This window comes from Meleagris gallopavo, chromosome 17 (genome assembly GCF_905368555.1).
Source record: "Meleagris gallopavo chromosome 17, MGAL_WU_HG_1.1, whole genome shotgun sequence".
In the NCBI taxonomy this organism is placed as follows: Eukaryota; Metazoa; Chordata; class Aves; order Galliformes; family Phasianidae; genus Meleagris; species Meleagris gallopavo.
In genome coordinates, this window is record NC_139420.1 from 1,521,079 (window position 1) to 1,549,077 (window position 27,999).

The window sequence follows — 27,999 nt, forward strand, 5'->3', positions numbered from 1 at the left end:
GCATTTCAGTTTCACAAATATCTAATTACAGAAACTATTAAATTATATGAAATTCTTGGTCCTGGGGGAGTACAGGCAGCACCATTACACTTTGGTATAAGCAGGGGTGGGTGGTGTTCAAAGTGGGTAAAACAAAAGCAAATTTGCCACATGCAAGCCATAACCTGCTGTGCTATCTCAGTTTCATCCACTATTTTATTCTCATTTCTTTATACTGGCAGCCAGGTTGCAACATCAAACCACCTCAACAAAATGGGCTGGTAAGAGCCTCCAGTCAGAACTACTGTCAGGTCTGAAGAAGGGACTTGTGGAATTTCACTGACCTTTTTACTAATCCATTTCCATTGTGCTTGTGTTTCATTATTCTGGTAAGTAGTAGCAGGACTACTAACAAGGGTCGAGTGTCAAGGATGCCAATAAGGAAAGCTTCCTGAATACAAGAGATCTGGGATAAAATGCCTCTGAAATTCCAACCTAATCCAAATCCAAGAAAGACAATTGCTCAGCCTTTCCAAGGTGGGTGTGCCTGCTGGACATCCAACCCATTCATTCTGCTTAAATCCAGCTCTGTCCTGGTCTTGGGTAGTTAGTAAGAATACTGTCTGGAACGGCTATTTATGGTTTTATTAAAGGTGGTTGTTTTTTTTTTTTTGTTTTGTTTTTTGTTGTTTTTTTTCTCCCCTAATTTTGATTTGAAATATTGAGCCTCTACTGTTACAACTGAGGCTTGAAGACCCATCTGCCCATTTTCTTGTCTTCCTGTCTCATTATAGATCTGTATGGGGGGGCACTTCAGGTGAATCTCAGACTTCACTGTCTGAATACAAGGGCCCCAAGGAGTTCCTCATAAAGGCTAACTTTAAATGCGAGCTCAGTAGGCTGAATGCTTTGATTTGCCTCTAAAATCAACTGTAACTTATTCCAGGTTTCCTGGTTGAAGCTTGAATGGGGAAGAAGAAAGGATGTCTGCGAAGCAGATTTATTTGGAAAAATAAACTGCTCACTGGTTGGGACCCTATAACAACAAACCCAGTGCTCAGTTTTCCCTCTGGCTGCAGTAATTGTGATACTTTCCCCTGTGTTCTCCCACACCCTCCCTGCTGTGCCCTCACGATCTCCCCTTATGAGTAGGCAGTAAAGTAAAATTTACAAGCATCCTGCTTCTGAGATCCTGGCAAACAAGGGCTCTTGGAAATTTCCCTTCACAGAGCACACAAGAGGAGACTAATCCTGAACCAGTGAGGTGGAGAAAGGCGCTGCTACTTGTATACCATCCAAAACAGAGTGTGTGTTTGGACCATAACTGGCCTCTGAACGGCCAGCCCTAGCTGTAGCAATGACTCATTCAGAAACTTAATTAAAAATATCTTTTTTACTCTAAGTTTTTGCATCAAAGAGAGAAGGGATTTTTTTGCTTTATTAGTTTTGTAAAGATCACTACCCAAGTCTTCTGTACAAGCCCCCTTGCCTGCATTGAGTGAAGAAATGCCCTGACTCCCACAGAGTTTCAGCTTGCTAGTGATGATCCCAAATATTAGCAGGTTTTAGCTTTCACATCTGGACTGTTTCCTTCTCTATATGTTTGTACAATAGGCTTCCATCATATGGAACATCAGAAGTGTCTGGATGAAACAATAGGGTCACGCAGCTGGAAATCCAAGCACAAACAGCTCTCTCTTGCAAAGCCAGTTTACAATTATCTGTGGTTTTTGTTGGCTTTTTAAAGATCAAAATTTGTTTGCTGGAAAGTGACCAGCAGAACTTGCTTGAGATTGCTTTCCAGTTTCTTCTTCTCCTGTTTTTGGAACTCCCAAAACAAAACAAAGCATTTTCGAGCACCTAAGCTGCATGCGGATTTCATTATTCAAATTTCTCCCGAGTATCTGGGAGGTTTTTATGTGTCTATAAAGTTTATTTGGGAACACTAGTTTCACAGATTCCTGTGAGCATACATAACTTGCTGAATGGACTTTTTTACTGAACTCTGCAAGCAATCTTTTACTGCAGTGCTATAGCTTTTGTTTTGTTCCGTATTTTGTCTGGTTACCAAGCAGTTCAGACATAATCTGAGCATGTTTTCTACTCTTTAATTTGAGCTGCTTTGGCCCGTTCAGCTTATAGAAAATGAAAACCAGATTGATCTTCTGGAAAGTCCTTTGCCACCCCTATCCGCTCCCACCAGCCCTATCACTCACTGTTAATGTGTGTCGTGTACACTTTATTCATGAGAACTTGCTCTATAAGAAAAAAGGTCTTCTGCTGACTTACTAAAGCCCTGAAGCAAAAGGCCATAGCATCTTGAACTCTTCATTACACAGCCTTACTTTTATTTATGACGGTCCCCACCATATTCATGATTATTTGCCTGAGGAGACGCTGTAAATGATTCCTTTGTTTCTTTTTCTAAAGCTTTACATTTTTTTGTACGTTTGAATGAGAGTATTTTCTGAAGACAATCAGAAATGCAGCTTTGTATGGATGCAGGATCTTATTTGATATGGCATCTCACAGCTGTATGGCAGGATCTCCGTTTGTCTTGTCCAGTCACAAGAGTTAGATCTCCCAACCCCCAGGAATTAGCCTGGAAAGTCTTACATGAAAAAGCTGGTTGCTGATGCAAGGCCTAGCACTCACTGCTGGATGTTATCTCACCCATGTCATCTGCTTCCTTAGCCACAAAAGCAGATGTCACGATGGAAGTGGGGAAACAGTGATCAGACTGCTCCCACAGTATTTCATGTGTGTTTGTTGCACGAACACACAGCAGTAAATGTATGAGGTACTGATGATGAATTCCTACCTGACGCAGTTCCACTTCACAAGTGTAATTGTTGCCAAGGAAAGATTGCCTATTCAAGCAGGTCTTTCCAAGCAACTGGATTTGCATGTTTTAAATAGATTTTTCAAACAGTTTCACAGAAGAGCAGTCCGAGTGTCTTCTGTTTCAGATGGAGATGAGAAGCACATGAATGCTGCAGTGTGGGTCTGCAGTGGGGAATGAAGGAGAGTTCAGAATAAGACTTGCTGTTTAATCTCTAGTAAGAACACCTGGATGTAAGAGTTCCAACAAAAACAAGGAGTCAGAAGTGTTTTGTGCCTTGATCCTCGCCCCTTTCACAGAATTCAGAGCATTTCTTTCTGTAGTTCATGTTCCTAACATTGTTTTATCTGTTTATGAGTGTTTCTCCACCTTGGCGTCCGGCAAGTACTGAGTGAATGCTGGGTACTCCTACAGCAGTAACTTTAACTTAATGCCGAGTCCAGGAAATAAAAAAACACAAAAACAGCACCTGTCATCATAAGAACCTCAAAAAAGTTAAAGCAAAATATAGAATGAGATAAGGAGAGAGGCTTAGCCAGACTTACATGGCTATAACTTGCAAGACCTCTTGTAGGTGAATCCAATACAATCTTTAATTAAAGATCTAAAATGGGAGAACTAGCACTTCGGCATATTCATGATGTTGAGAAAAGGAGCAAGAATTGATTTTATTGTGTTCTCAGTATCCTGACAGCTTTCACCTGGGAAGTTTTAAATAATTCTGCCCGCTGTACATAACTACATGCGGGTTGGCATCTTGGGCCTAATGAGGAGAAACTGCTTCTGCTTCTCACCTGAAAACCTCTCAGAAGAAGAAGAGCATCAGCTTTTCTGTGGTTGCTCTGGAGGCAAGTACAAAATGTCAGTTACAGTGTACGCACAGACCGTGTATGCTGCTGCTCATGCTATGGAAAGCTGTACTGTTCCATGGGTGATTGTTCAGGAAACAGCCCCTGTTTTTATCTCTGGGAACAAGCATTTTTTTGTAAGCAGCAAAATGCATTGCATCTCTGGAGTCAAATGAGGAGGTCTGTTGTTCTCCACAGAAACTGGAATGCATCGCTGTGTCTGGTGGTTGCCTGAGTGCCCATGTTTGTTGGTTGGTTCCTTTTTTGCGAGTTTCCTTTCCCCCACCTCCCAGCCTCAGAGAGGCTCAAGTAGGAAGGATGGTGACCTCATCATGCAGTTATGCAATCTGTTTGAGGCCAGGTATCAAAATATGCTGCAGCTGTGAAGTCAGGACCTTACTGTGGCTGAGGGCCTGGGCCTCCTGGCTCTAATGAGATCACTGACCTTCTCCTGCCACTTACTCTGCAGCTGCTTTGATACACGGACATCTGTTGTGGCAATGGCTTGCCTAGCAGTTTGGCACTGTGCTGCAGGAGAAGCTGCATCCCCAGGCAGGTGCTAAGAGCTGGCTGCTGACACCTGCCAGCAGGTGAGGATGACCCCAGCCCCGTCATGCTCCTTCTGTTCTGACAGAGCCTACCTGCCTTCCTCCAACATTACACAAACATTTGCAACCTCGCCGACTTTTTTTTCCACAAAGCCAAGAGAATGTTGTCTGTTGTCCTGTGAAATAAAGCAGCACCTTCCCAGCAGGTTTTTCAGATTTTCAGGACTCAGCTGCAGCAAACTCACATATGGGAAGAATAAGAGAAAACAGCATGCCTACAGTGGGAGGCACAGTTGGGCCCCCAACTCCTGAAGCCTTGTTCAGACATTGCATTCTTTGCTCTAATTGCAGCACCGCATTCCTGCTTTGCTCCTCTGCTCTTGTGGCAATATTTTTCTTTCCCTCACCTCCTGCAGCTTCAGGCTTTTATAGTCCCCTTCCCTTCCTACCTGCGCATCGGTTCTTTTCAAATGTCCTGTGAACCAGTAAGAACAATAGAAAACGTGGTGATAGGCATGAAAACAGGGCCCTGCAGAACTGTCTGATGTGTGCCAAGGAGGAATGTAAGACAAGATGGGTTCTTTCCTGGAAATGGGATTTGCAGAGTGGAAATGTCACATCCATAATCAGATCCATGTGGTGGAACTGCTGCTACCCACTACTGAAATAACAGAGCATCTGTTAAAAAACGTAGCCTTGGTTTTGCTTAAATCCTGCAGGTTGTGCTCATTTCAATAAATTCTGGACCCTTGTTTGAAAACATAAGGACAGCTGCTTTGATACTGTAATTGTATTCAAAGCAAATGTGTATTCAGCCTGGTTTCAGGGTCCTACCCTCAAGTCCTGTACAGCACTCATAAGCTTCCCCAGGACACAGGGCAAGAACACTGGCTGGAGGTGCTGCTGTACAGATTTATGTTGGGACAGAGAGGGAGAGGAGACCCCTCAGCAGAGGGAATACTCTCCAAATTAAGAATTCTTTAGAGGATCAGTCTGAAAAAAATCACAGTTAAGAACTGGAAAAAAGTCCCTGGAAATCTCTCCTTAATTCTAAGCAAGCTGCTAGCAATTGTTGTCAGTCCCATGTCCTGATCTACCGCCACCAGACATTCTACTTTCAAGCATCCAAAGATGCTTGAGGAATTGCCATAGTACAGAATGAGATTCTCCTTTTGCTGCTGTCTCATGCTTTAAAGAGCAAAGGCAATTTAGTGGAGAGGACAGCAATTTCAAGGCATTTTCACAAATTCTTATGCTGCCAAGTGAAAAAATAGATTAGATTTGCTGCTGCTGTATCTAGTTCATTCTAATGAAAGAAAATAAACCTTTCATGAAGAGATGACCTGAAAATGCAAAATTAAGTAGAGTGCTAATTTTATAAAGCCTCTGATTAACTTTATCTTCCAGCTGGAAAAAAAAATCCCGACCAACTTTGATCTCTAGATCAGTCAGCTAGCGAAGTAAATGTGGTCACTTAAACCAACAGACTAGAGGTTTGTATCTTACTCTTGGGATTGTCTTTCCTTAGATCCTGTATTTGATGAGCATCCAAAATGCTCAGACTGCTGTAACTTGGAAACACTGTGAGAGAAGAACTTGGGCCTTCTGCTGGGAACCACAAGAATTGTATTTCTGGTAGTTTGCAGCTATTTCCAGCCACGTCAGCAAGTAAAGGCTTGTCTATACTTTGCTTCCCCCCTTAAGCTCGAAGAAGGGAATGGCCACTTCCCCTCTTTCCCTCTTTATTTCTTTTTTCTTTCTAAAGTCTGAAGTTCAGCATTTTCTTCCTGCTGTGCCAAAAGGTCAGGCCGCCTGGTATTACATCCCACGTGGGGGCTCTGTTCAGTCACCCCAGTGAGTCCCAGGGATATTTAACTCAAAATGAACCTCCTGTGTTTGGAGGGGGAAGTAACCGAGATTCCTTACCTCCCTCTGCATGTTACAGGCAATTGCAGAGATTGGTGGATCCAGGGTTTTAAAGAGGTCCCTGGGGCAGAATAAAATGTGAAGGAGCTGGTGAAGTAGAGTTAAAGTGTTGCCAGCTCTTTGAAAGAAACACACATGTGCGTGCATGTGTGGACATAAGATGTATTTAGTTTTGGAGGGTGAGGGATCCTAAATAAAGCTTGCTGGCTTTTCACTCCACTGATACCACGGTGAGTTCAGATGGCTAAATTTAGTCACCCAGACTGAACAATCTTGGATTCTAAGACCAATCCATCTCTGTCCAAAAGCTAATTGCATATCTCTATGGTTGCTGTAGAGTCAGCTGGAAGCTGACAAGATAAGGCTTCTGGAGAAGGGCCATATGCTTCCTGGAGTCCTGTTTTGGCACAAGTGGCCGCAGGGGATTAGGTTTTTGAAGCAAAGCAAAAAATCTACCTGGAGGAGTTCTCTTTTTGCTACCTCCCCAGTACCCCGATAATCAGTGACGTATCATTTATTTAGTGGATGCATTTTGCAAGAAAAGATGAAACATAAAAGGCTCTTTTGGTCATAAGCACAGGATCGGAACCAAACATTTTGACTTAAGAGTGATGCCTAAGGTCTGCATAAACAACTTCTATCCCCATCTTCTTTCATTACACTAATATTAAATCTTTCTAGTGCACCCTCCAAGCAAAGACCAAAAAGCCCTTTAACTTGGATAAGGAGATAATCACATCTGTTCCTGAAGACACTAATAAATGCAGCAGCTTTTAAACGTTCAGTCAGCTTGAGATGTAGCTGATTATTCCTTCTCTGGCATTTCTAAAGAGAAGTGGAAGTGACATTTTTAAGTCTGCCTAAAACTGGAAATACATGTGAGAAATGCACAGAAATCGAGACGTGCATAATGCATGAATGAGGGAGAAGTAGGTTATGATCTTTGCACATCTTTTCCCTGCGTGCCTGCAACTTGGTATCTCTGTTAAGTATGGGGGTTGGCCCCTGAGAATGTCTTGGAAATGGAGTGGCTCTGCTGTATGCCTCCAGCTCGCTCTGCTGAGGCTTTCACTCTGGCTCTGCGTGCACAGTAAGACAGCTTGATATTCCTTGGGTTTCTTTCTGTAAAAGAAAACAAACTACATTGGGCAGCACCCAAGGCAGAGAATCTGAGATTGTGCCGGCAGAGGAATGACAAACATCAAAACAGGATGTCCTCTTTTCTCTTCTTTGAAACAAACACTTCAAAAGAAAAATGCCTTTTGGGACTGTGCATGGGATACAGGCAGGACAGCAACCTGCAGGGTGCTGCAAACAGCAACTCCTCATGCCAGCATTAACATGAATGACGGAAACGTATCAGTACTGCATTCTTTGGGCTGCAGCAATAGCTACGAACACAAATAGTCTGAGGGTTTCCCTAGCCAGCACATTCCATCACTTTGTCTCCTCTTCAACAGGGCTTCCATCTTTACAAGAAAAACCACAGACCATTGCACCTACGTGCAACAGCACCCTCCCCACCTTCCCTCCAGCCTCCCACCTCGTGCTAGAAGCATTCCATTTTTGGAGGCAGTCCAGACAAGCCTAAAAACTCAGCCCTGCCTGCTTCTAGCGACTGGGCAGAGATCAGTACCCATCACTGAAGAGCTCCTGTGGGCCAGCTGCCATATACATGGCCCCTGCTGCCTGGTGAACACCCAGCCTTTCCTCATACTTATGATTTCCTATAGATAGTCACTGTATTTTACATCTCAGTACAATAGTAATTCCCAATCCCACTCCTTTGCGTGCTTGGAAACTGTAACCCTTGCTGCCTTCCAAAACCACCATGCTTCTGAAGAGATCCCTTATGAGCCCACAGAATTTTGCTGTGCCTCTCATCAACACTCTCAAGGAGTTGTCTTATTAGCAGATAAAAAAAAAGGAAAAATAAATAAATCTCCACCCTACTCATAATTGGCCTAATTGGTGTAAAAACTGTTGTTTATAAAAAACAAACAACAACCTATAATTTGCAAAGTCTAAAACGTGCCAAACTGTTTGCATGCCTCTGTCAAAAGCCTGTGAATATACCACTTGCTGTGGAAGGGAACATCTGTGTCTAATTGATGAAATTCAGCCTTTAAAATGGATGATGTAAATGAACTAAGCAGAGTTGTCAGTCATTCAGTTCTGAAGTTTATCAGAAATGCTTTTTTCCCCACCCTCAGATCTATGTTGCGTTTCCTGTCCCGTGGGTGTTTTTTCTGAGCAAATCTTGAATGTTTTCAGTCTCATGGGCCATAACAAATGAATGATTACCCTGCAGCCATGACCTGTCAGATGTATTTCTGGAATGCACACGTTGCACAATTCCCAATCCCCACCTGTGGGCATGGGTACCTGTTGGGATTGAGCAAAATATTGCAGTGGCTGGCAGCCATGTGGCTTGTGGGGAGCTAGAGGCCTTTGAGCCTGGACCTGAGGCTCCTCAGGTGCGTGCAGAGTCTGCACAGTATTCTTCTCCAAATGATGACAGATTCAGGTGGAAGCAAGCCAGGAAAGTGTACCTCACTTGAGAAAAGGGCTGAGAAATGTATAGGAAGGCACTTGCCCATCCAGTGTGAGAGCCGCTGAGCTGACGGCTGCTGCTTTTAGACATTAGCAGAGTCTTCTGGTAGGAGAGGTGGGGCTGCGAACACCTCCAACTGCCTTCTTGGTATCTGAAAAAAGAGAACTCAATCAGTCGGCATGTTCCTCCAAACAAAACCTCAACCCTCAATGAGCGCTAACTGAGGAAGTTTGGGCCCACACGAAATCCTCCTACAGACAGCAGAAGTACCCTTCAACAGCAACAGTTCTGGTGCACGGTCTGGCTCCAAAACTGGATGCTTCTTTTAAAGGGAAAGTTAAGTATTACATGCTGTGTCTTGTTACACCAGTATCTTGGTTATGAGTGAGCTCAAGGGACTACCATGAAATGATGACAACCTGCACGGACACCTCAGGACAGAGGGACCTCACAGGGAAACTCTCTGTGTCACAGAGTAACCCTCTCCCTAAGGGAAGAAAAGGGTACAGTCACTGGGAACCAGCTAGTTATCAACAGCATTTACAAAGTGACAACAAATGCATCCATAATTCAGATGTAAAAGTGAAAGTTAGGATCTGTATCCTCCTAAACTGACAATGTTTTCCTCTGGATTTCTACTTGAATAAACTGATTTAGACTGGAGTAATAATAACAACAAATTACCTCCTGGAGAAAATAGCATACTGTTTAGCCATTTTTGCTTTACTTGCTGCACAGCACCAATGATTAGACAGAAAATCTGAGCAGCTGTGCATGGTTTCTTTTTCACTTGAAACTTCAAGCCATGGTCCAGGTGCCTTAAATAAGAAACCTGCAGTTCATTCCCCTATAATCAGCTCAACCTGTGATTTAAGAGGCACTTTTAAAAATCAAAGATCAGATTTCAACCTGTGGTATAGAAAACAATTTCTATTTCACCACTGTTTCAGTCCTTTCCTATTGCTGCCCTGCCACCTTCCCCCCCCCCCAAATTACTCTGAATATGGAAAGCACCTGTTAGAAAACAAAGCTAATGCCTTGCAGAACACCCAGCCTTTTTGTTTTTACTTACAGGCTTTTAACATTTGGGTTGTTTTTTTTTTTCTTTCCATTTCAACATGAGACAGGGGGAGGGACCAGGAGAAAAAAAAAGAAATCTGGAGTATTTTGATCTTTGTGGCTTTATATGGACTTCATAAGCTTTGTTTGTTCTACTGCCAAGCTTCCTTTGTGTTTAAATAGATAACAGATTGAGACAATGAATCCAACAATAATAATAAAAAATAAAAACAATCCCCCAAAGCATTCCCTTTCTTTTCCAATTTATAAAAGACAAGGCTCATGACCTCAGCACTTGTGACTTATTTTTTCTCCTTTTCAAAAGCTGTTGCCCCAGGCACAGACAAGGCTCTGCACCCTCCACATTTATGGAAAGCATCTTGAAAAAGGGCTCCAGGAGCATATTCTGGGAAAGGTTGTTGTAAATATGATGCGTGAAAACAGCCTCACCTACCTTTAAAGAAGCAGAATGGTTGGTAGTGCAACCATTTCTTCCTTTTTGGATTGTGAAGGCTATTTATGGAGAAAGAAGAAATGAATTTCAATCGGAACTATCACTGTTATGCAAAATGCTTGCAGATTGCTAGCCTACCAGTGGGAGGGGTATCTGCTGGCACTATTTCCAGAGGCTTTGCATTTGAAGAGAAAATGTACCCAATCAGAACCGTCTCTATTACTGAAGTAAATAAGTCTGAATGTCTCTGAAACCAAGTTGTTTAGATGATTCGTGGATAATCATCAGTGCGAGGGCCTTTTTGCACTTAAAAAAGTGGTTTTGTAAATTAAAATAACATAGAATTCAAGATCCTGTAGTGACACGGTTTTTCTTCAGCTTAAGGTTTTTATCACACTACAAGCTGTTTAGGATGACACATTTGTGCAGCGAAGAGTTGTGTGTCAACAACAAATGTATTCAGGATTCAGTAACCTGGGAATGTGCATTAGCCAAAAGCAGAAAGGGACGCTATTAAAATTGAAATAGGGATAGAAAATGAACATTGTGTGAATTGCTTATCTGGATTATATTTCCTCAGAAGCTGTGTGCTCAGTACGCACTCTCACAGTCTGAGACTGTTGTCCATATTACAGATTAAGGCTCTAAATGTGAAAGCAGAAGATAGCCTCAGGAACTCAGAACTCATGAAGCCTGTAAAACCCTACTTTACACCAGTCACTGAAGGGAAGGGGAAGGATCTTCCGTAGGTCCAGTGTGTTGCGTCCTGCATGTTGTCTCTGGCAAGAAGTAAGTGTATTTGTTTTATTTCCCAGGTCTATTATTCCTGTGGGGCGGTGGTGGAGTCAATGGAAAGAGGCCTGATTTTATCACCAGGATTTCCAAACAACTACTACCCGGGGACACACTGCGTTTGGCAATTTTTCATTCCTGTAAGAATGCATCTTATCTTGGAAATTTTTGACTTTGACATTTTTGAGAGCTCTAGTGAAACTCCAACCCCCTGGGATGGCTTTCCAGCTGCTGCCATAACACGAAATAAGGATGTGACTCCTCCCGAGGAAAACCTGGACTTTGTTCTCCAGACTACAAAATCCTCTCTTCAGAGCTGGATGTCGAAGGCAGCTCAGAATCTGAGCGGTGCAGGAGATCAGTCAAAAGGGCTTCCTGGCCACCTGGACGAACTTCCAGGAGCAGCCTCAAAGAAAGATGAAGCCAAACAGATGTCTGAAGGAAACCAGTCAAAACAGATGAAGGAACCCAAAGCGATTACGGAGACTCAAACAGAAGAACAGCCATCATCACCTGATTCTGGTGGTGCCAAAACACAGAGGCAAAATGCTAGCAGTCAAGAAACAAAAGAAGGCTGGAAAGGCAATATTTTGTTTGCCCACCTAGCTGCTAGTGAGAGAGATGAAAGTCTGGGAGAGAGCTGGACGCTTCCCACAACAATACTGCCAGTGGAAATCTCCAGCCAGCAGCCGGCAGTGGATGTCTGCCCCCACGATGTACTCTATGTTTCAGATCTCATCACGTTTTCCTCTCGTTTCTGTGGACCAAATTCACCTTTAAACAGGACCATGGTCTTTGGGTCGTCTCTGGAAATGGTTGAGGTTATCATGGAACTCATTACCACCACCAACCGGGGCAGAGGCTTCGCAATGCTCTTTGAATACAAGAACATCACGGAACCCAACAGCGTGGATGCTGTGAGGCAGGAGAGAACAGAAAACATACTGATGCTGGCAGTTCTAACAGGGACTGTCTTCTTTGCACTTGCTTTGCTCTCTGCCCTCTGCATAGCTTGCAGGTAAGATGATGGATGTCTGAGCCTCTGAAGCATGTGATATTATCTGTACAGGACAGGAAAACCAGAAAACAAATACACATTTTCTTTGCTCTGCTAATGCTTGCTATCCTTTTGGTGCAATAGTGCATGGATGTAGAGGAAACCAAAGCCAGATTCTATTCCTGCCCTATGCTTCACAGTTTTCTTTCCCAGTTCTACAGTTTTGGTACCTTTATTTTCTTCTTTCTTTTTTTCTCTTTTTCTTTTTCTTTTTGTTCCCCTGCAGAAATACCCAAAGGGTGAGGTCTTTCTTGGTCCTTATTTGGTTTCATTACTTGTTTCTCAGTTTTGGGCCCATAGTGGCCAATGGACAAATGCAGGGCGGAGAGCATCTCCCTGGCAGGCCGAGTCACTGTGTCTTCTCACTTTGAATCTAACCATCACTAATGCTCTGCAGAAAAATAAGTACCTTAAAATACTGCCGCTTGGAATTAAGATGCAGTTACCTAGTGTTTTCCAATCTAAAGCAAGTTTTATCCAAGAAATTGTACAGACATTTTAATTCTAATGCACTCATGAGGTGAGGATGTATGTGCAGAGCCTGCTCCCTGCCTGGGAAAGTGCTGCGCTATCCGTGCCTGTCCCCAGATGTCATCTGAAAGGACTGGGCCCAGGGGCTGACCTAACCAGCTGAACAGCTACAACCAGTCAGTAACAAAAACATTCCTCTCCACTCAATTGCTTTTATTTGTTTTCTCCTGATGTATCTACCAGAAAAAAGCTTCTCCACACCCCAGCTTATGTTTGCTGTTTTCTTGGTAACTCCAGTGAAAACATTTTTTTCCCTTCCAACAAATGCAAAACAAAGCAGGAGCTCCCTAGGTTTTTGTGAAATGCTGTTTTTCAAATATTTTGACTGCTCTAGGAGCATCAGAGAACTGAAACAAACACCATCCCTTGCAGGGCTCTGATGGGGTTTCTGGCTGTTTGTGATAGCACTCATTTCTCAGCGGCACCATTCACTGGTCTGTCCCCTCTTCCTGCATCCTCTGCCCTGTGCATCCTCCAACCAGAAGGTCTCAGAGTGGCCCAGCAGCTGCTCGTAACTGAGGCTGGGTTGAGAAAGGAACTTTGTTTTTTGTGTGATTTTGGATTTGCATTACGTGCTGTGCTGAATAAACACAAAATTCAGGCCATTGCCATACTCAGAATAAGAAAACATGAGTGAGGTGGTGGAGCCTAAATATAATCTTAATAATCTTAGAATCAAATAAACTCTTGCTGCATAAAGAAATTCCTGCTTTCAGAATCTGGGCTTTTCATAGTTATAAGAGTTAATCTTACGTGTGCTACATCTGACTAACCTTCCTTTACAAAGACCTTGCCAGACACTAATTTAGACTACATTTTTTTGCTAGTTCTAAAGGAAAACGTCTGGTGGAAAATGTCTTCCAGACAGTAAATTATTTTTATATCCTTGCCAAATTTCAAAAGCAGCAGAAACACTCTGCCTTTGCTACAGCAGCATCCTGGGCTGATACACATGTTGTGTAAGCAGTTCTTGCCATTTAATTGCACTGCAGCTATCCATGAAGCTGCATGTTATTCAAACCAAAGCACACAGCAGTCTGAGCTTCCACTGCCTGAAAGGTGCCCTGAGCAGACTGCTCAGAAAGTCAGGCCACGCTGCTCACATGTACCATTTGCATTTTTGCTTCTCAGATATTTGCAAAGCATGCTATTGTTGACCAGCATAGAAAACTGAATGCCTTTTTCACCCTGCACAAACGTCACGCAGTCTGATCACTGAGCACATCCTACCACAGTCACCATGGCACAGCACCAGGGACAGGCTCACTTCTTGTAACATCTGCATGGCTGCCCTTCCATTACCACTTTTTTTTTGTATGGAGATATATTAGATATATACAGAGGAGACTGTCCATAGACATTCACCTCATGAGAGGAGGCCCTTTGCTAACCTGGCTGCCTGTATTCCCTGTGCACTATTCTAGGGAGGCCTCGAGTACATTACGCTTTTATTGCTTGCTTTAAAAAGCATGTGAGATCTGACATGCTTGGAAGTGTCACACCATACCCTGTGCTGAGCAGCCTCACTGAGGCTGCACTGGAAAATGCTTTTTCCACCTTCCTGCTCTAATACTTTGATGATATTGCTCTCCGGCCCCAGCACCGCTGGTGCTGGCTGGAGCTACCCTACAGTTTCCAACTGCATTCTCCTGAAATGCAGCTCAGAATAAGGCTGCGGAGGCCATTAAGCATATCTAAACAACTTTTAATTTGAGCCCAGCAAGCATGTTATGCTTCTTGCTCTAGATACTGGCTTGATATCATGTGTTGTGTGTGTTTTAGCCACAGCCCATCCTCACTACTGAAAATGCCAGGACTGCACAGGGTGGGCTGTGGGGAGAAGTGAAGATACTTTGATAACACTCAGAAATAGGACCAGCTCTCCGAGGTGTGACAATTCTTGCCCTGGCTGGAACGTGCCACTGCAAAGGAGAACCTCACCAGAAGATGCTAAGAGTAAATTTTGAGCTCTTGGCCTTGTAAACTTGCCTCCCACTTTTTCCTCTGCTTTGCTCGTTCCTCTGGTACCACATTGGCATTTAGCAGAGTTTTTTACCATTTCTGTGTGATGCTCTTGCTCAGCTAAAAGTAGCAGGGAGCTGTCTTTGCCAGGACTAGAAATGCCTTGGGCCAAGCTTGGCACCTGCTGCCACTCCAATGCACCAAGTCGTCAGCAGTGTCTGCTCAGGCTCATTGCATTCAGCCAGGGCAAAGCTCTCTGGGGAAACTCCAAGTCTCCACCACACTGCAGCTTTTGTTTGCTGTTTGGGGAGGAAATGAAAGCTTCAGTTGTTAGTTGGCCAATAATTCTAATTACTTTTGGCCATGAGGCCTGGCTCAAGCAATGGGGTATTTTTTATTTTCTTTCCCAAGCCCCAAGAACAAGAGACACGTCCACCTTATTTAATTTTAATCCCATCCAATGCAGCCAGACTTTTGCTTGATGGCTGCAACCTGTGGATTGCAACTGCATTTTACATCTGCATTGCCTGCCAGTGACCTGTTTCCAATTACAACCCCTCTGTGCATATAGCTATTTCCTCAAGTTGTTGTGTTCCATTTCACTCCATACAAGCCACCCTGCTAGGCACAGCCTGCAGCCTGATCTCCTTCCTCATTTATCGCCCTCCTAGAAGATTCTAGTCACTTCTGGGCTAAAAACAGAGTTTTTCTCTGTAATCCTCATGGTAGGCAAAACCCAGAAGCCTTTTCCTGCCTTTTTGTAGCTGGCCTCCATCTTCTGTTCATCTGGAGGTAGTTTAGTTAGAAACACAGATGGTTGGAGAGGGTAGGGGAGCACAGGGCAATTTTCACAAAGCTTTCAACAGATTTGAATATTTGCTTTACTCGGGAAGGTTTAAGCAATTTTTGTTTTTAAATTGCGCATTCTTTTAACTGATGGAAACCAAACTATTTGTACACTGGGTATTTCATATGCATGAGCTATGCACTGATCTGAATCACTCCCCTCCGTGGTGGCCAGACACTGCAGCATGCTGTGGGAGACATAGTCCAGTTGGAGAGAGGGCTAAAGAAAGTCCAAGAGCCCAAGTCTCACAAACTAGAGCATCTCCCCAGACACTATGGCAACAGTTCTCAGTAGAAGGAATCAAATCTCAAGTTGCCATCAGAAATTTTGGGGGGGTGAATCTATAAAACTTTAGCCTTTCTATGAGTTAGTTTCACCCAAGCCACAATGAGGGAAGAAAAAGTTAAAAAGAGGACATTCCAACCAGTTAGCCTTTTCTATCCTCATTTAAACTGAGAGGTATAGGACTCTCCTCTCTCTTATCTTTCTTGTACTTGTGCAGTATTTCCTTCTTCGCTTAATCTCAATTCTCCAATGAGGAAAGACCTCTTCTCCTTGGAAATCTCTCTGCTCCCCCTCCACAAACCCAAGTTAAGGAAGAGCTTTCCCTGCTTCAGCCCAGCCAGTGTGATCTTGCCTCCTACAGTAACAACTATCCCTCTGCATCCCTTCTGAATAAATTCTGAAGTGCGAATTTGCTCTCCTCTTTCTGTAGTCTCCTCCATATTCGTTAGGAATTGTCTTGGAGACATATTGGGTCTTTTTTTCCTCACTCAATCCAATCGAGAGTCAATAATTATTTGTTAAGTCTTCCAGTGATATAGTGAAAGAATGAAATCCACCACAACCAAGATGGAGCAGATGCTGTCCCCTGGGCAGACTTACCAGGCAGCCTCTAAACCCCCATGTCTTAGAGAGAAGCAGTAATGAAAAGGTGCCTGAAAACTTGTAATCTTGCCTTCAACACGCCCCTTAGAAGGCACCACAAACTTTGTATAGAAGATGTTAACTGCCTTAAGCCAGCCCCTCCAGCCATAGATATGAGAGAAAAATAATAACAGGTCACATAGCGCATTAGCACTTGTTTTCTGCACTGTTGCATGAAGAACTGCTGCACACCAAAATATTCTTGCTTCAGTCATGATCACATTCAGCTATTCTTCATGACATCTTCATATCATATTCATCCAGTATGTAAATAACACTTGTTGTTTCATGGTATCATATTTATTAAAACTAAAAAATAAAAAAAGATGAATATGATTATTTCCCTTCAGTCCAGCAGGCACATTTAGCTGGTAATTATCTGCCTTAGCCATTCCTTTTAATAAAACGGTCATGCAGATGAATATCTGATGGTCTCTGCTTGCTAAATAGAACACAGAGTGCAATACTGACTAAACAGATGAAATAGTCTAACAGAGCAAGAGCAATGTCACTGCTCAGACCAAAGGATTTCAGTCCTGCTATTTAGTTACTGATGTGAAAAAGCACATCAGTATGCACTATTCCCTATGGAGGGAAGGCTGGCAGGATTTCGAAGAGGTCTGAACTCTGTTTCCACTTTCGTGGTGATCATAGGAGGAAGACAGGTCCTTCTCCAGCTGACTTCCCACTACATGAGCCAAGACCTTTCCTTCTCTGGGTCTAACTCACTCGTGGGCTTGTTGTTGTTGTTGCTGTCTCTCCTTTTCAGGCAGAGAACGTGCCCCAAAAGGAGCTCATCCAACGTATGCAGTGACCAGGAGGTTAGTGCTAATGGCTTCAGCAATTTCTGTTTCTCTCTTTCATATTGGCTGTTGCACTGTTTATCTGACAATGTTTACTGGGGCATGTTCTGAGTTGTAGAATGGGATCCAGAACTCCGCTGTTGATATCAATGAGCTCCAGCTCGTGGTGCCAAGTCGGGAGAATGAAAACAACAACCACTCTGTCAGCCGGGAGCAGGCGGGTAAGCGCGGCGCACCCCAGGAGCAGGTCAGGGCACCCCGCGGCCCTGGCCTGCTAATCAGACCATTTCTCTCTCCACCCGCCTCGCTCATGCACAGCTGGAGAGCTACTTGACAGCAGAAAGGCTTTGTTGTGGGAATATCCCTTGCTGCTCTCCCCCCTCCCTGGGAGGGCAATTCCCCTGGCAAGGAGCACACGGGCACAGCTTCAGGGCACTGCCAGCAGAAGCCGTCATAGTACACAGTGTTGCAGAGACAGTGGGTTAGCAAAACTAATGTGTCTGCTTCAGGCTGCTACAACTGCAGCTTAAAATAATCCATAAACTGTGGATGGCTCATCTGCCCCGTGCCTAACCTTGCCTGGGAAGGGATGAGTTTTATAATGCTTACATTGGCTTTGGACATATTTGACTGCTGGAGCTGACTTTCTGAAGGGCTTTTCAAGTGAGACTGCCTTAGATGTGTGTTTCCAAAACAAGAGCAGGAGTTCCCCAGCCAAGCTGCAGATAACGTCACTTGTTGCAATTTTGAGTTGCAATCAATGAATTCTATTAGCTCTCCTTTTGGGGGAGGGCCAACAAGGAACCACTTCACAATACATTGCTACACACCATCAGTTTCCCACTAGACCGTCAGCTTTTACACACAGTTCTCAAAGCGGTATCTTCCTCAAAAGCTAATTACTTGCTTCCAAAGATCATTGAGAAGATCACAGCCAGGAGCCACAGGCAGAAATATCCTGGCCTGGACCAGAGGATTAGGCCTTGAGGATGCAAGCAGGTGTATATACCTGCAGCATATGGCTGCCTATGGGAGCAACATTGCCAGGGTTCAAGCAGAAAATGCTTGCGCTTCAGAGAAAAAGCAGAGCTCACAATTATCAGGAATGAGTAAATATGGATTAAAAAAAAAAAAATCTGATCTGCAGGAAAATTTTGTGCATTTAGTATGGTAGATTTCAGTTTGGGTCTGTCTTTATCAAACAGCAGACCCAAGGTTGTTCCTTTCTTCCCCTCATCCCCTTGTGTCTTATTTTTAAAAGCCTGTAGGTTCAGGAGAGCAAACTTGGTCTAAGCTTAGTTCTGACTGGTGTGACAGCACAAAGTGGCTCTAGCTTGTCTGGGGAGAAAGGGAAAGGCAGTTGTCATGGAGGAGCTAGGAACAGATGTTTGGGGCTCTCAGCTGTTTTTATATGGATTTTCTCTTCTCAGTCACTTCCTGCAGAGGCAGCACAGATCAGTCTCCTCAGGATACTGACCCAGACGTGCCCTCTTCCACCTCTGCAGTGACCACCGAGACAGGGAGCGATGAAGTGTTTATTATTTCTGCTGGACCCGGAGCCAGTGGACTGAGCTTTACTACCTACAGAATACAGGTAAGAATGCTCCTGGACATCACTAGAGACATAGCAAGCCACACAACATCCTTCTTGGATAGCACTTGTCACATTCCTTCACTCATCCTTGCTAGTTTGCAGGAGTAGTAGCAACCAAGCCAGGCAGTTCTCCCAACTAACAGGCAGAGCTGCTACAAAAACACGTGGGCTGTGATCCCTCAGCCAGCATCTTCTCAGCTCTCATAAGATCAGGTCTTCAAGTCCGCCTGGGAATTATAATAGAGAATGCAGAGATATGCCACCAAGCTGAAGCACCAGCTGTCAAGAAATACCTGTTAATTAGCAAAGATGGCATTCCATTAAATATAATATGTAGTTATGAGGATCACTTGTAACAACCAAAAGACCTAGGACCAGACCCATTCCTGCACAGCACTACCAAGTGGTTAGACAAGTTCTTCAGCTTCTCAGTTTGTCAGAAAGTTATGTCACTGTCTCCCCAGCTCACATGAAGAATTAACATTTATTCTAAAAACCAAACCCTTAAAGGGAAAGCATCAGCACCCTTTCAAATATACACATACAAACCTAGATCATTTTAGTAACCTTCCTTATTTTAGCTCCTTCCTCTTCACTCCTAATCACTTATTTAGAAGTAGATGATGGCAGCCAGATCTGAGACTTCTGAGATTTCTCCTCATCACAAGGTAGCGATTATCAGCACAAGTCCTTTCCAAGTCTACATTAAAACCTTTCCAGGTCAACACTGTCCAACATCCTCCTTTTTTTCCCCCACAGGAGGGGAAAGAACCAGTGTAAGGAACTTGCCTACCCCAAGACAGTCCACATTATGTTTCTAATCACAGATTACAGAGCAATAGTATTCTGTATCCCTGAAGTTGATTAGTAAGTTACCCATGGATGCAGACTGATTAGAAATTTCCCTCACTAGTACAAGACATATGCTGAACTCCTCCTCCAATCAACCACACTGATTAACAGAAAAGAAAGACAAGAATAGGAAAAACAGCTCCAGTGCTCTGCCTGACTGAAGCACATTGCTTTCTGAGGAGCAGAGCACATGCACTGTATCAGCACCCAGATCAGGCACTCTTGAACCCCTCTACTTCTTGATCCTTCTTTCCAGTAGAGAGAGCTTCACCTTGTGGCAACCACTTACAAAAACAATTTCTGGATAAAGAGAAAACCCATTATCCTTCCTCTTCCCCCTCGCTAGTCAGAAGGAAGAAACGCTTAAAGCAAGATATTTCTACTATACCATGCCTTCCACAAGTAAGCATAGCAGACTTATGTGTGTATATATATATATACATATAAATAGCATTCAAGCAATTCTAAGTGCACGTAACCAAAGAATTAAAGTGATTCACCACTGTATCAAATCAGAAGGCTATTCCTTCTCAGTTATGTCTTTTTTGCATACAAGGAATCAGTACTAAACCCTCAGAAGATCCAAAAACATACCTGGGAAGGGTGAAGGGCTACAGTTAGAAACATAGGCTCTTTGAGCACAGCTGCAGGCCGTCCTCTCTGAGGGGGGTAGACATTGGGCCCAGCAGGCCATCTGCACACCTGCACTCAACCTAGGTTAATTGAGGGCTACTGAATGCTAGAGGTAAAACTGAGTGCTGTTCACAATTTAGTTTCCAGGTGTGTGAATTTTTAGGGTGTAAGATGCATCTTAGCTGGCCACCCAGCTCCTGAGTTTTGTCCCTGCGCCCTGCAGAAGCTGGGTATGCAGCCCAGTGTCTGCAGACCAGCGCTGGGCAGGCAGGAGTTGCCTGCCAGAGGCAGGAACTGAGAAGTAATCCTCACATGGAAAGATGCGTGAAACCCCGAGTCTGTAGAGCATAGTAAATAATATCTTCAGATTCATCTCACCCCAAATGCTCATTTAAGCAAAGCAAACTACAAAGAGCCGCCATGAGGAGCTGCAGGGCCATGAGGCCTCCCCTCAGCCTCCTCTTCTCCAGCTGAACAAGCAGAGGACCTCAGGTGCTCCCCACACACCTGGCCCTCAGACTCCTTGCAACCTTTGTAGCCCTCCTTTGGACATTCTTCATTAGTTACGTGTCCTATTTGTTTTAAAGCATCACTCAGTCTTTGGCTAGGTTATAACTACGATCTGCCTTCTATCCAGACAAGTGTCAGATGAATAAGTTTTGGGTTAAGAATAAGAGAGTACTTAAGACATGTTTTTTGCTAAAAGATTTTTAAAAATCTAGAAAATACGTTATTAATCTCAGTAGCTGTTCCCAGAGCATCTGTCTCAAAATCATCAAAATAATAAACCCTAAGATAGCCTAAAGAGGCTTCCCAGAAGAAGACAGCTGAATTACTATGCATTTATATAAAGACTGTTACTTTAATCAAATCCAAGACTAAGAACTTAATATTAAAACAAATTTATCCAGAGCATGAATAGAACCTCTGCCAGCTTCCTACAGAGAAGCTCATTTCTCGCCTCTCTGCCCATCCTTTTCCAACGTGACATTGTAAGGAAATAGTTTCTTTGATTTGTGGAAACTTGGGAGATTTTGTTTATCAGAAATAACAAATGAGAAGCTTTTGGTCTCTCGGGCCTTTTAAATCCAGGACACTGTGGGATTTATTTCAGACTCTTTTTAAGAAACGTGTAAACTCTAGGAATGTAGATTTTGCATTCTTCTCATGACAGCCATATTCGCACAGCTGAAAATTAAAAATACATGCAGAGTTATGGAACAAGGGGCTTATATTAACAACAGGTGAAGCATTAGCAAGCACAGAAGGAGATTCATAGGACTGTGAGGCATTCTTTAACTTTTCTGCTTCTAAAACTACATACATTTTAGGAAGAAAAATTGTGATTTTAAAATCAATATAGGAACATATACAGTAAGTGGGATTCTTACAAGTTGGCCATAGTTCATTCCTATGGCAGAACAATTCTCATACATAGAGCTGGTGAGAATGGTTTCATGTGCTCAGCTCCCAACTGTGCCAATTTTACACCTGTCTAGACATCTTATGCTCCTGGTAAAGCACGTTTTCCACCCAAAAAAACATTTCCTATGTGAACTGAAAATCCCCTTGGCTCCACTCTGGGCCTTGTCTCTCGTTCCTTTTACCACAGACACTGAGAACAGATCACTGCCTTTTAAAAAAAAATTATTATTCCTTTAGTTCTTCCAAAACTGAGACTAAAGAGCACCACTTACTTCAGTCTTTCTTCTTGAATTATGCTTTTTTTTTAGACTTCTAAGTCTCTTGCTTCTAAATTTCTTTCAGTGGGCCTCATTCCCCCACCCTGCGGTTTTGTTCCCTACAAAGATGCAGCTGGAGCCTTCCAAGAGCCAAGCAGAGAGGAGGAATTACGTTTTGCACAGCAAAGTTTAGTACTGTAATCTGTCAGATACATATCAAATAGCTAAAGCTTCATTGCGTTGGATATGCAGTGGTAGGATTCTGTTTCTTACATAAGTGGAATTTCCCAATTCAACATGAAACCTGAAATTGAAAAAGCAAGGTAAAACTGCTGCCCAGGGAAGCCACTGACTCCAAGGCAGCATGTTGAAAGAGAAACAAATTGCATTCCTGTGTCTTATCTTAAGAAAAAGAACCACTGAAGAAATTGGTTGCTTGCACTAGAAGTCGCTTTTTAAAGTGTTTTTAAAACCTGTTGACAAAAGACATTGCTAACAATACTTATTTACTATTTCAGGACAAAAACCTAAAAAGAAGTGTCACAAGCCCAGCTTCTGTGTCTGACTGGGTGACTTCTGGTCACATGGCTGCAGGAGCAGATACTGTTGAGAAGAGGAATGTCCAGATGGAAAATCATCATCCCAGACAACGCACGTGGAGTGCCCGCACTTTCCATGACTTCCTGGCTCCGATACCGCAGCTACAAAAAAAGTGGTGTAGCTGGACCACCAATAGTCCCTTCACAAAGCTGGTTGACAACAGTGTAAGTCTTGGTAGGAGAAGAGCATGGGGTGATCAGCTTCAGTGCCCCTACTTTGCTCCTCTAATCTACAGGTACAATGCACATCTTAGCCCATCTTGCATATGTACTGGGAATTCTTTTGCCTAACTATATTGTAGTTTATTCTGAAGTGCTAAGAAGCTGCATTCATGGAGTTTTCTCACATATTCTTTTTTTTTTCCTGGTGATACCTTAAATTTGTCATATTACTATTGCATAGCAAAGAATCTGTAGACATAGGATATATATATATGTATATAGGTCTCACTGACCATTGTCATCAAAGCAACAGAGCTTGTTACAGAGCTAATAGAGCATGTTCTTTGATGGTAATAACAGATTTTTGCAGAAGAAAATATCTTACCTGTACCATAATAAGGAATTTTAACTTTTACTTAGTTCCCTTGGGATCAACGTTTCTTAAGACAGTTGCTTTTCAAAGCATGACTACTAATTTATTATTTTGCGCAGGGTTTTCCTACATCTGCAAGAATCCAAGGTGTTCCAAGCAGAAAGGTGATTTCAGCCACTGAGATAGAGGGAGCTTCAGAAACGGTTTACTCTGATTCATCTGTCAGCAATGCCTCTTACCCTCTCACTCTGTCTGCACAAAGGCAGCGGAAGCTAAGCTCCTGCAACCTGAAGAAATCCAGGTTTGGAAATCCTTACTTTGGATTTTTTGCTGGTTCCCCTGACAACAAACGTGTGAGGTCCTTGGATTCTTCAAGACATCTAGGAGCAGCATCTCCAGTTAACAGCCAAAGCCCCAAGAGCACTCTAGAGAGCTCCAACCCCTTGAAAATCAACTTGGCCAATGCTTCAAAAACAAAGGACCTTGGGGGAGAAGCGGATAAAAACAAACCAGTTTTTGTCATTTCTGAAGAAGGAGATGATCAGCAGCCTCTGGTCCTAGCTGAACATCTTAGTCAATGTGGAGATCATCTGTCTGAACCAAATGCTGTGTATGCAGTAACAGTGCCAGATAAACAACCAGTGGTTCTGACTGTTGAGGGTAACAGTTCTGCCAGTTTAACATCAAATCTTCCATTTTGGGCAAAATCTCCTGGTTTATACAAAGGTCAGGTAAAGGTCCCTAACTCTTCCAAGGACAAGCAGAGCTCATCAGTGGTAGATACTAATACTAGTGAGACCTCACAGAACTTTGATACCCTAGCTGCTCCTACACTATGTCAAGCTTCAGTCCAGTGATGCTCTCAGAAAGACCGAACCACCAGTTCACAAAAAGAGAGGCAGCAGGCACATGAACAGAGTGGAAGCAGTGCCAAACAGTTGTGTGACAGCTATACATGGACACAACTTTGTTCACAGATAGTCTTTGCCTCACCACTGGGATTACAGCTATACGTACTACAGAACAGCACAAATACCATCCTCCCTTTTACTCATTAACCTCAAACCTATTCTTCTGCATGGAATTTTGATATGCTTTATTCATGAAAGCATCTGAAAAGGTATTTCACACTGCAGGAAATCTTTTCTGGAATGAGATATGAAAGTCATCTGAGATGGTTACATCATGGTTTATATCTGAAATGTAAGTCAGTCCTCTGTCACTGCGGTACCACTTGGGTCTTTCTGGTAGAAGCTATGAGTTAAATTGTGCTCATAGCTGTGCCTGTACAAGAAAGAATTCATCTTGCATGTTTGCATACTGTTTTGTAAACAATTCTAAACATTTCATAACTTCTGCACTCTAGCACAAAGTTTACCAAGCATTAACATCTCTAATATTAAAAATCATGATTATCTCACATACTAACTCATTAAAGAAGAGTGCAGATAAGCTGAGCAAAACTATACTGTATGCTAATTTTATTGAAGTCTGACCTAGCTTTATTTTTGTTAGATATACATAAGCTTACAATGCCTCAGTCCACTACATTTTTTAAGCAACTCCTCCTGGCAACAGGAACATGTGTACAAAAATACTGAAATACTCATTAGGAATAGTCTTCAGCATCCAACACTTGGATATTTGCAGCTGCTCTGCTCCTATATTCACCAACTATTTATTACTGGTAACGCACACTGACTGGAGAACTATTTCCCATCCTTTTGCAGGCAAGACTTAAGAGGCAAAATCAAGTGTAGCAAACTGTGATTTTTTATTTTATTTTTTTTTTTTGAAGAAAATAAGTACCTGTGCCACTCTGATTACAAATCCAGGGCAGACTGTGGAGCACAGAACCAAAGGGAAGCTTGCTTGTCCTATTGCCTTTAATAATCCCATCACTGTTATAATTACCTTTTGGTGATATTTTCCTGTCTTTGCTAAAGAATCTTGCATATTCAACTCACAACTTAGAATTATTTTGCTTTAAAAAAGAAGATTAAAGAAATTCCCTAGGAAGCTGTATTTTACAGCTGACATAAGATATTATTTTAAAGCAAATTATATTATTGAACAGATGCCAGGAAGATACAAGTCTCCCGTATTAGCTACAGTGTGTGACAAGTGAGTCATCTTAATCCTTCCATGTTAAAGCATTTAAGTCTGATTCCTGGAATATTTAACTGAATTATTTATGATTTCACCTGCTGTTACAGTCTCCATCTGCCACCTATCAATGTCTGAGATATGCAACACAAGACTGTAGGTTTTGCCTAATACTTTGTGTATGTGTCCCCACAGACATAAGCCTTGCATCTAATAACAGTGGCAGCAAAAATATATGCCTTGTAGCAGTTGACTCAAACGAACAGCAGACAAATCTCAGCATTTATTATTACCAGATGGCGTTGAATAGTTTTGAAGCATAAAAGTCTATCTCTAAGTTCTTTGCTTTATTTTTAAATTAATGTAACATGATTCAGAGGGATGAATTAATATATTTATGACAAAAAGAATACTGCAGGCTTCTAAATATCTAATGATTTCCACTGTGTTAAATTCATACACATTGTTAAACAGAGTCAATGTTATGTTACTTATTACATTTCTAGAGATTGAAGTACTAAAATCTACTTTGAAAAAGTAATTGTGTTCAGTTATTGACAAAACCTACATGTGATGGGCTGGGAAAGTGACTTTTTTTTTTTAATAAAAGATGTTTAACTATTAATTTCCACAATGTAATGACAGTTTATTTTACTGAAATACTAAGTTGGATAGACGTTGCCCCAGAGCACCAAGATGTGCCCTGATGCACACCAGTGCCACTACTGCAGCATTCAGTTAAACACCCAAGCTTTAGAGCGTGGTTTTCTTCTCAGTAACATAACTAGTAAGGTCGCTTACACACTGACTTTCTCTACTATGTACCTTTGTAACCAAAGCGCAGAGTCAACCATGAACAACCAGAAGCACAGCATATGGGAGACTTAAGCTTAAATTCCCAGCTTGCCTTTTGAAGTTTCTATTTTTTTTTAGACAGATCACTAAAATTAACTGCAAAAGATGTCACTATCTTTTGTTTTGTACCTTCAAAGAACTTGAAAGAGATTTTCCTCCATTTTGAAATTCTTCACAACTTAACAATGGAAGCTCTGAGTGCTGTAATAGTTCCACCTGTAAATACCAACTAAGATTAATTTTTAAAACAAAACACTGCTACAGCACTTGTTCCTAACAGCTATATTATTTTAAGAGACGCGTCACAATCTTTTCACGACAGAAAACCCCACAGCTCATGGACTCTGGATTCAGTTTTACTTTTGTGGTAATACAGTAACTTTACTGTGCTCTTTTGCATACTGTAACTAAGCAGCAAATGGGATAAGCATGCTAAACACTCGATGAAGAGAAGGAAAGTTTCAATCGCAATTGCATGGGAAAAATGTCTTAAAATGTTATAGGATCTAACAAAAAGGAGCACTTTTCAGTTATAATGGATTTGAATAATTTACACTATTTTAAAAATATAATTATTCTGGAATATGCCAGGCACTCCCTTCAGTGTGTATGTAGATTGAATAGGACATTAAAAAAAAGAAACAAAACAAGACTGGGGGCATTCCTTGCTTATTTCATTGTTGGATACAGAGCTTCAGAATAAAAGCTTGAAGCTATACAAACCAACAAGAATAATCCTGTACACTAAGTTTCTTATTGTCAGGTAGTTCACATGGTTGAGCAGAGCCTTGATGGGAAAACAACCAGAATCATTTAAGGTGCAAATGCATCCTAATTTTTAGGATATAGAGTAGCAATCAGCAAGTTTGGTTAAAGCAAAGTACTGTCTTTCAGTTTAGGTATCAGCTAAACTTACTGTCACTATTAGAGAAAGAAAAGTTGTTCACAATTTGCTAAGAAACATGAATTGAAGTTTCCTTTCAGAAATTATTATTATTATTATTATTATTATTTTTAAGAGCAGTTGGTTACAAAACAATCTTAACTGTGCAATTTTCTCCCCCCTCCATGAGAAGGGCCTGAGAGTAATAACTAAACACAGTGGAATCAACTACTCCATACAGTCAACTACCAGATCTTATTCTAAATAATTAAAGATTAATTTGGATTGCAGGGAAAAAATGCAAGTCCTAAGCCAACACTTACCTAACGAAAGCAAGCAACTGAAACTCAGTAGGACTGAAAAGAACACTCAACAGAGACCAAATATAGCTTCAACGTATATTCATGGTCTGTCTAGAAATGTCTTTGATGTTAAACCTCATATGGCACACTTAGCATTTTTTATAATTCATTTCCTATGGAAACTAATGAGCTTAAGGGTGAAATTACCTCATTGAAAGTCAAAATGGTGAAGTGTGAAGAAAAGAAGAATGACCTGAAAAGCAGATTTAGAAGCAATCTTTGCATATTAAGCATTGCTATGGGAAATAGTATAATTAGTTTCTTCAGAAGTTCTTCCTCGGAATTGTGTAAGTGGTATTTGAGTTCCAAACATCCTGCAGAAATCAAGTTAGATAAAATAGTTGGAAAAACTGCAAAACCCCCACACATTCTTTCAAAACCGAGAGATCCTTCTTCTAACTTCCAATAATATCACCACCAGTGGCTTATTTTTAGAGCAGACTGTACAAAATAAAGCCCCCTCCCAACAGAATTTTCTAAGAGGCCATTAAAAAACAAATCAGAGCATAATTTAAAATAGAGCATTCTCTTCTCAAATTCTTAACTCTTTCTTGAATCACTTAATTCCTTAAGCTCTCACTGTAAGCTAAGCCATCTGTGCTACACAGTTCTACTAGAAGTTAAAAATGGATCTAAAATGGATGTATTTTGTTTGCAAGACGAATGAGTTAATGACTGAGCTTTGACAAAACTGATAGAGCATTAAGTAAAAAAAAAAAACAAACAACAGCTTTCTCAAACTAATTTAGTTACAGGTAGTTTTGTCACA

General features: G+C 42.0%; 1 protein-coding gene across 1 annotated transcript in view; it reads left to right on the forward strand.

Moving 5' to 3' along the window:
• The window catches only part of LOC104913525 (uncharacterized), a 33,883-nt gene extending 5,884 nt beyond the window's left edge, over positions 1-27,999 (forward strand). Inside the window, exons 2-7 of the mRNA XM_085238225.1 lie at positions 11,026-12,020; positions 17,096-17,147; positions 17,248-17,350; positions 18,560-18,723; positions 22,409-22,654; positions 23,144-27,999. Of these exons, the coding sequence (XP_085094351.1) occupies positions 11,026-12,020; positions 17,096-17,147; positions 17,248-17,350; positions 18,560-18,723; positions 22,409-22,654; positions 23,144-23,881 (2,298 nt within the window). The 3' untranslated portion in view covers positions 23,882-27,999. The remainder of the gene's footprint in view (positions 1-11,025; positions 12,021-17,095; positions 17,148-17,247; positions 17,351-18,559; positions 18,724-22,408; positions 22,655-23,143) is intronic.